The sequence below is a fragment of the Scomber japonicus genome, chromosome 6 (assembly GCF_027409825.1).
Source record: "Scomber japonicus isolate fScoJap1 chromosome 6, fScoJap1.pri, whole genome shotgun sequence".
NCBI classification, from domain to species: Eukaryota; Metazoa; Chordata; class Actinopteri; order Scombriformes; family Scombridae; genus Scomber; species Scomber japonicus.
The window spans coordinates 27,166,122-27,175,032 of record NC_070583.1 but is presented as its reverse complement, the minus strand read 5'-3'; the positions used below and the strand labels follow the sequence as shown (position 1 = coordinate 27,175,032).

Genomic DNA, 8,911 nt, shown 5'->3' with positions numbered 1-8,911 from the left:
TAATTACAAGGCTATTTAGTAACTATACATCAAAAAAGTAGTAGTAGCGAACCCCCTTTCTAAGCTAAAACTGAATTTATCATAACATTTTCATCACAGTTCAAATGTTTACCATTTCTAATTGAAAGTCCTTTGACAGGAAATACAAAATATACAATAAAATAAAAATAATAAAAGTAGCATAAGTGTGATGAAATAAGTTAAATAAAATACTACATACAGTAAATAATCTCTGTATAAATAAATCTGCAATATATAAATGTGCACTATGCAGTGTGCAATGTTCCTGGGATTAACATAGTAAGGACAGCATCAGTCCTTTTTAGTGGGTGAGTGTGAGACAGTGGGAGCTGTGTTGTAAAATAAATAATGGCTTTTCTGTATGTTTTCGAAATGTATTTATAATTATAGTATACATATTGTGTGTGTGTATGCTATATAATGGTAGAGGCCCTTTTCCTTCTCATGTGATCCAAAACATGACACAATCGCAGATGCATGCTGGTACTTGTAGTAACGCAGTAAAGTTCATTGGTTTTAAACAGAGCCACAGACACTACATCCCCCATCATGCATTGCCAATCAGCGTAACTTGTACTTCCTGTTAGCCGGTTGAAGATAGCGGACAAGCGGTCGAAAAAAATACTGATGCATTTATGTAAAAAGTGTAGCATAATTATTTAGGAACGTGTTACCCTGGAGTATATAAGGTCCATATTTAGGAGTCGAAAATGGTAAATATGAATACGTCATTATTTTTTCTTCTCATAGTATCATTTAAAGGCTTAGCTTGCTACCATTTAGCCAGATAACCTCTTCATTCGTTAGCATGCTAAGGCCACATATTTGATCTCACGATGTTTTTAACCACAGAAACCAAAAAATAACTTATAGCAAATAAATAACAAGACAATAACAAGTTAATGCGTAATTTTGCCGTAAGGCTTGTGCAAGCATAGTGCCAAAATTAAAGGGTGTGGTACAGCTAATGCTAATCTTACTAGTATCTAATACGCTTCGTAGACGCCCATTTATTAGTTTGCTGCAGATTAAAACACATTTAATGTTAAATTATAAAACAATTGCTGGTAAGGAACCACTAATGTAATGTAAGATAATCTTGTCATGCCTTATGAATCGTTTGTATACCAAAATGACTTAACCTAGACTGTAAGGATGAGCATTGTACAGTATTTACACTATCCCTAATGTAATCTCATTTTTTGTCCTTCTTGTTATTATATCTTAATTTAATTTTTAAGCTGGTCTTAATTTGATCCCAGCCTTCACTCTTTGTTTTTTTATCTGGATAGTATTTTAAAAAAAATCTAGATTGTATTACTTTTAACTAGTATTATACTATCATGATTTTATTTATTTAATTTTGTTCTGCTTTTATTACTTATTGTTAAATTATATGCACTGTTTTTATGATTTATTTTGTCAACATATTTTCTTATATTGGCACTTTTCTGTTGAACTTTTCTTCTTGGTGAAAAGGATGACAAATTGCCCTTCAGCTTAGTGTGCAATACATGGGACAAGTGCAATACTGCTATTTTCTGTTCAAGTTCTTTGTTGGTGTTTTGTGTCTGTGTTTGCAGCCCTGTAGTACTGCTCTCTACAAATTTCCCGCAAGGCACAATAACGTTTATCCTTATTCTCATCCTTATCACTTTAGATCCGTTTCATCCTGATCCAGAACCGAGCTGGAAAGACGCGACTGGCCAAATGGTATATGCAGTTTGATGATGATGAGAAGCAGAAGTTGATAGAGGAAGTACATGCTGTGGTAACTGTCAGGGATGCCAAGCACACCAACTTTGTGGAGGTATGTAATTATGTCAGTGTCATGTAGTGCGTATGTGTGTTTGGTTTTTGACATGCCTCAATTCGTTACTTTGATCAGTTGGACCAGATTTCTTTTGGTGCTAAATCTTATAAAGGACTGCAGTAAACCATGTAAACTGATGTGGCAATTTTTTAGGGAAACCATTGGTTGACTCATGTTTGTCCGACAAGTATTGGTCCATCAGCTACTTAAAAAATGACAAGTCAGCATTCACATTTAAAAAGCAATTTTGTCCTTGAAGCCAGTGTGTAGGATTTTAGTAGTGTAGTATCGATAGAAACCAAATCCTGGTGTATCAATTAGTATTGTAATGAAATTTGTTTCAAGGTTATTAGAAATATTTTGGGTGTGTTTCACATCAAAGCTGGGAAACTCAAACACGAGCAAAGCCGCTGTTGCTGTCATAACACGAGAGACAAAGTTGTTAAAGCGGCTTTATTTGTTTTGATCTCATAGTTCAGGAACTTCAAGATCATCTACCGTCGTTACGCTGGTCTCTACTTCTGCATTTGTGTGGATGTGACTGACAACAACCTGGCATACCTCGAGGGGATCCACAACTTTGTAGAGGTAACTAACACAACACGTGATGCATAGAGCTACTCAGTAAGCGAACTATGATGATTTGGTTTTCATGGTCTGATTGTTTTCAGGAATGTCTGTTAATGATTTCCTTCAAAATTTCCCCTCCTCTTGCAGCTCCCTAATATCAGACCTGCATTCTTGTGAGAATTATACTGTAAACTAGTAAACTAAACACATTACTTATAGCTGACGAAATGAATTGTATTTCATTAAATACGCAAAGTTTATGGGTGATATGCCTCACATTAAGCATCATACAAGGTGTCTCTACACTAACTACACAATGGTATCGAAATCACTATTATACATATCCAACGTTTTGTCTTCAACGGAATATAAATGATAAGATCATTGTAAGGACAATCAAATTGCTTTAATGTTTTGAGTGTGTCATTGACTGGAATCAGTGTTAGATAACGCAAGGTCAAGTGATGCTGGAAATAAGCCTTCAGCAATGAAGTCGCAAATTGATCACCAATCACAAACAGCAACTGACTGCACCGACACTGAAATGCCCAATACAATCACTCCCACAAGGCAGATAATTATATAAAATATATATAAACTGAAAGCATTGTAGTAGTTTTTCTTGATAGCAGATAAATCATATATATTTATACATAATATAATCTGATTCTGGGTGTTTCTTTTTATTCAGTTTTATAATTGGAAGATATTACATTGCAATTTCAGTTTTCGAAAACTCTGTTCATCAGTGCATGGTTATAAAGAGGGAATACTTCTAGTGCATTTAATCAAGGCTGTTCATAGATTAAATGCTGCCTTTTAAACAGTAGCCCACATAAAGGGGAGTGCATGTGGATAGAGCTCAGTGGTTTTGTTTTTTAATTGTTTGTTTTGTTTGTTTGTTTGTTCTATCCATTGTAAAGCGTCCTTGGGCGTGTGAAACCTATTATCATTATTATTATTATTATTATTATTAGTTAAGTGAAGCAATCAAGCAATTTTCAAGTATATGAGGAGAAAATGGTCTTGAATTTCACCTTTATTACAAGGAAATACATAAATGTTAGATGGCACCTGACAAATGTTTTGGCCAATAAGTTGAACCCATGACATTTCCCCCCCATGATATTATCAGTGAACAGTGAGTCACAAGACCTTAATATGTTTGATGGAGATCAGTAGAGACAATGTCATTTTACTGGAAAAACAAGACTCCCTTCAGGAACCTGGAAGGTTTGAGGACAACAACCTGCATTGATCTTTTCTCTTTTCATAAATTGTTCCTCATGTAACTGTGTGTAATATTACCTTCCGCCATGGTATATACACAATGTTGTCATTTTGGCAATTGTGTCTAAGCTATAGTTATTCAAACAGCTTAACTCCATAGAGACTTACAGGTTCCCCCTATGTATGATGATTTGAGAAATGTGTAGCACCCAGGTGTTGCTTGAAGAAATACATTAGGTGACACAGAAAAATCTGAAGGAATTCATTATAAAAATGCAGAGTCTACATTTCAGATAAATTATTTTTGTTAGCCAGTATATTATAATTATTGCATTATCATTCTGACAATACTCAATATTCCTCTTGTTTATTCTTTTTTTTTTAAATTCCCATCTGCCCATTATTCTCCTATTGTTGATATTGCTCATTTGCATACTTATTATTTATTGTTGTTTTATTTTCTCTTTCTATTTTTGCTATCCACCTTGCTGCTGTAATGCTGTAAATTTCCCCACCATGGGTTATCTTATCTTAAAGAACATAACACAGATTATTCTGGTCTGGCAGACATTCATGGTAATGGTCCATATGGGATCGTTGGTGTCATTTTTTTTGAATGATGGATATCTCATACATTTGGAATAAACCTTTCATTTCATAATAGATATATCATTTGGTTTAACTGATGACGTGGTCAGTTTTACTGGCTTTGTTTATTATAAGTCTTGGTGATTATAAGGTAGCATCAGGCACCTCACTTGCACTTGGTAAGCTATATTTTTATTTAAACAGCGCCAACTGAAATTGTGTGCTCGAAGTACAATCTGCTGTTTGTTTTTGGTTTAAACAAACACACTATTTTCTATCCAGAGTCCAGGAGTGAAGGTCATTTGATGTAATGTTTGACTATGAAGGAATGCATATTAAGTGCATTTTATGGTCTTATGTAGTACTTTTACAGGTAGCCAAAGATCCAGAGACAAATCATCACTTGAAAATCAATACAGTGACCTGAAAATTGTTCAAATATCCGGTTGAGATCAACTGAGTTGAACTGCAGAGTTCACAGTAGGACGTCATGGTACTTCAATACTACTCACATTAACAAATTCTTAACAAGGGGTCAGTAATTGTGAATGACACTATTATCAGTTTAAAAATCGCCATGAGACGAGAACCGCATTAATTTTAATTTGACATATTTTAGATGGATGTCCTCGTAGTTAAAATCATGGTTGTTAAGTGGTGCTGCTACTAAAGTCTCATTGTCTCATCGTCTCATCTGCACTAATGCATCACATTAAACCAATTACCATATATCTTTATGCCTCTCTCACATAGAATGTTTGGTTATCTGCTGGCTGTTATCTGGTTAGATTAAAACTGTTCCTGTCTTTCCTACCAGGTGCTGAATGAGTATTTCCACAACGTGTGTGAATTGGACCTTGTGTTCAACTTCTACAAGGTAAGGACATTGAGAGATTATTTTTGCTATGTGAGATATTCATGTTACTTTATGAACACATTGATCAGACAAGAGGTGCAGAGGAGGACAAAAAAAAAGACAGATAAGAAAATATTTCTTTTCTTATAATGCCATGGCAACTGATGTGTGCTGTAATTCACAACTGCAGTAGTCATTCAGTGAAATTAAACTTAATCAGTTTGGCAGGAACTGGACTAAATACATATATAAAAATGCTAAGCAACAAACACATCTGAGCACCCCCCACCTGCTGCTAGTGTTCTTGCTAATTACCCAAGGTGTCTGAAATATCCGCCTACAAGCTTAACTTAAGCGAAGCACCACCCACGTTTGTCACAGTGCTGTGTGACATGTTGGAACCAGACAAAAAAAAGAGAGAGATCAACATTTCTGGACAATGTAACTGAACTACCATTGCTCCTAGGCCAAAACTATTTGGCCATCTCAGTCACCCACTCCTTTCAGATGTGGGTTTCATGTTCTCCATGTTTATTTGTCTGTGCTAATGTTAGCCACTCAGAGTGATTAGTCATTCAGTTGTTATTTTCAGGCTTTGATGACATAGAGTTGAGCAATGATGACAACAGGCTAGATGATGCCTGGACATTGTATTGGGCAATTCCACAGGAAACTCAACCCTTTCAAATGTAGGGGAAAAGATGGCACTTTGCTTTCAGTCACTGCTATGTTATATGTGGTATGTCATATTTAGACTTTAGTCTTTCTGTTCCTCTCATCACAATGTTGAAGCACTTCTGCCCTCTAATGCACCGCCTGTCTGTGCCTCTAGGTGTACACGGTGGTGGATGAGATGTTCCTAGCGGGAGAAATCAGGGAGACCAGTCAGACCAAGGTCCTCAAGCAGCTGCTCATGCTCCAGTCGCTTGAGTAGGAAACAGACAACCATGCTTCTTACCTGCCCATTAATCTGCTGCCCTGGCATCTAAACTAACCCAACCCTTTATTCTTGTCACTCTGGAAAGGATTCCCCCCTTATCATTTCCTGCCTCCACAGAGCAGACGCCACCCCTTACAGAACTTCAGGAGGGGAACGTTTAGGAATAGAAATGCATAGTATTGTTTACAAATGGATATATGTAATATGGAAGTTAAAGTAACCAGTTTGTCATAGCAGTCAATGTGTTGCAATATTCTGTATCTGTACGGCTAATGAATTCGCCTTGTATAAAGGCAGTACATTTCAACATGTTGCAGATATGACCAAGTCACATTTCATATACCGCTCTGAGTTCAAATTAACTTCATATCCTCTGTTTACTTTTCCCAAAGCTAGGGACTACAGGAATTAGTCATTTCATACAATAACCTTCATTTATTCATCTGCAGTGTAGAAACACTGATAAAGATCCACCAGTGTGGCGCTGCCCTCCCCTGCCCTCCTCCTCACCCTTCATTAACCTCAACATTCATTTAATGGCACTACTGTAACAAACAAGCACCATATATGAGGAGAAACCGCCTATAATGATCCACGTGCATCCAACACGTCAACTTACAGCAATCTTGCCTGTATAAAAACATGTAAAGATGAGATCTTGCCAGTGATGTCGTATTAGACTTGTCATGGCAACTTTGCATTTTATATCTGAATCACAGTGCAAGCAAACTACAGCTAGACAGCCCTTTAGAGCAATTGACCCACCACGTCAAGTTCATAATTAAATGGAGGGTACTTAGGATGAGTGCCATTTTGATGGTGTGTTATGGGAACCTGTGCGGTGTCAGACATCCTCATGGCTGACGATGATAATAAACAGTGTAGGTTATGTTATCTCAGATGGCTGCACTCTGGGTGTTGTAATCATTACGATGGCATCTCAAGTAATGCGGATCATTTGATGCAACTCTACATTAAATGGTGCTTGTTGGTCACATTTATAACACTTAATACACGCTCAGATGGAAAACAACCTGGAAATACAAATTATATTTTACATAAAGCAGTACTGTGAAGTTTACTTCATATGGTCTGTACATACAGTGTCTCTTGCATATGTTGAATATTGTGAAATGATCACATTCATTCCAGAGTGATTCCTGCTCACTATATGTATGATCTGAACAGTATTTACTTGTTTGAGATCCATGAAATTCCTTTGGCATAACATCAAATGAACAGGCTTTTAAATTTCTCAAAGCCTTATGACAAAGACAAACTACTTTTATGTTGTTGAGACTGCCTGTCATACTCTAGTTTTAATCATATCGAGTCACAAGGGTATCAAAGGTGGTTTCAAATGTTACTGTTGTTGAATTTTGAATTTTTTTAATGATTAGGCAATAGTGAAATATGTACTGCTTCCCTTCTTGTCCACCTGTGTGAATTTGTTGATGGAAGATGTGTGTTTGTATGTATTACTCAACCACCCCCTTCAATATGTCCCATTATATGTAAATAAAATAAAAGATGAAGAGATACATGAACATGGACTGGTCTGTTCCTCTCATTCATGATTAATGTTATATTAAAAAGGAATTGTATTTAAATTAAAAATTAAAATTTGACCTTTTAGACCTCATCGCCTGGAAATTTAAAGTTAATGTCCTCACAGTTCAGGTAATAAGTTTTCTTTTTCAACGTATTTGTATGCTTAGCAACAGTATGCATAAGCTATTAACAAGACCTAAAGAAAAAGAAAATTGACTAGACCTTATAAATTAACCTGTAAGAATAATCTTTAAACACAAGAACCTAATGTTTTAAATCCAAAGCATTAGCACCATCTAGTGGCACATCAAATCAGCTTCTCCACAGTAAATTATGCTATTTGGTTATGAGGTCATACTGACAGCCTGTCTAGGATCAATAAATCAGTCAATATATCCACATCAGCTACATTAAACCACTCTAGCTGTTGCTCTATCGACCCAAGAGCATAAATCCAGACAATTGGACACGGAGGGCATTTACTCTTGAGTCCTCTGATATCCTAACCCCACCCTGACTGCCTCAGAGAAATGATTTGACTGAAGAATGGAGGATGAGCCAAATAAATCATGAACATGGATCCTATTGTTAAATTTCAGAGCTTACCTATTCAGCTGGATACACACTTAAAAATGAAGGTACGAGACAAGACCAGCTCTGTACTTAAAGATAGACAAGAACGTTCCATCAAAAATACAATATTAGTATTTAAGAGGCAATCGTGCAACCTTTGACAAACAAAGGGAACAATATGACAACACAAAACAAAGAACACATTTGTACAATTTGAACCCTAAGGGTACTTGCAGCTTTGCCAATACATGTGTTGCTCATATAATAAGTTATTAGGAGTAGTAGTGTAGTTATAGTTAAGGTATATTGTTGTTGTTGTTGTTGTTGTTGTTATTATTATTAGCATTATTATTGTTTAAATGTATAAAAATCCTGTATTTATGCTGTCTTCGTTCAATGTGAAACATAAGACTGCTTTATTCTGCAAAGCTGTTGAATTGTCTGCTCAAGTTTTGGATAAACACAGCCTCATCTGGTCCTCGGCCTGTTTGTAAAAGCATGCATGGCACAAATACTTCAAAGCGAAGGGAGATCTTTTAAGGCTGAGAAACACAGTTCCCCAAGACAGCAAATGGTGGCCAGGCAACAGCGGCGCATAAATAAGTGACTAATGGCTAACTGCGCTGGTCAGACATTAGTGCTGGGCAGGATAAGAGTTGAGGACAAGTTCTAGACTTCTAGACTAATGTAATTCTGCTACAAATTAATGAATAAATAAATAAAAACAACTAAATAAAACAAAATGAATATTAGTTATCATATATAAAAT

General features: G+C 36.0%; 1 protein-coding gene across 1 annotated transcript; it reads left to right on the top strand.

Moving 5' to 3' along the window:
• The first annotated feature begins 572 nt into the window (after nt 1–572).
• Nucleotides 573–7,565, top strand: ap2s1 (adaptor related protein complex 2 subunit sigma 1). Its single transcript, XM_053321381.1, has 5 exons — nt 573–734; nt 1,682–1,831; nt 2,309–2,422; nt 5,040–5,099; nt 5,911–7,565. The coding sequence occupies exons 1-5, from the start codon at nt 732–734 to the stop codon at nt 6,010–6,012; spliced, it is 429 nt and encodes a 142-aa protein (XP_053177356.1). The 5' UTR covers nt 573–731; the 3' UTR covers nt 6,013–7,565.
• The last annotated feature ends 1,346 nt before the right edge of the window (nt 7,566–8,911 follow it).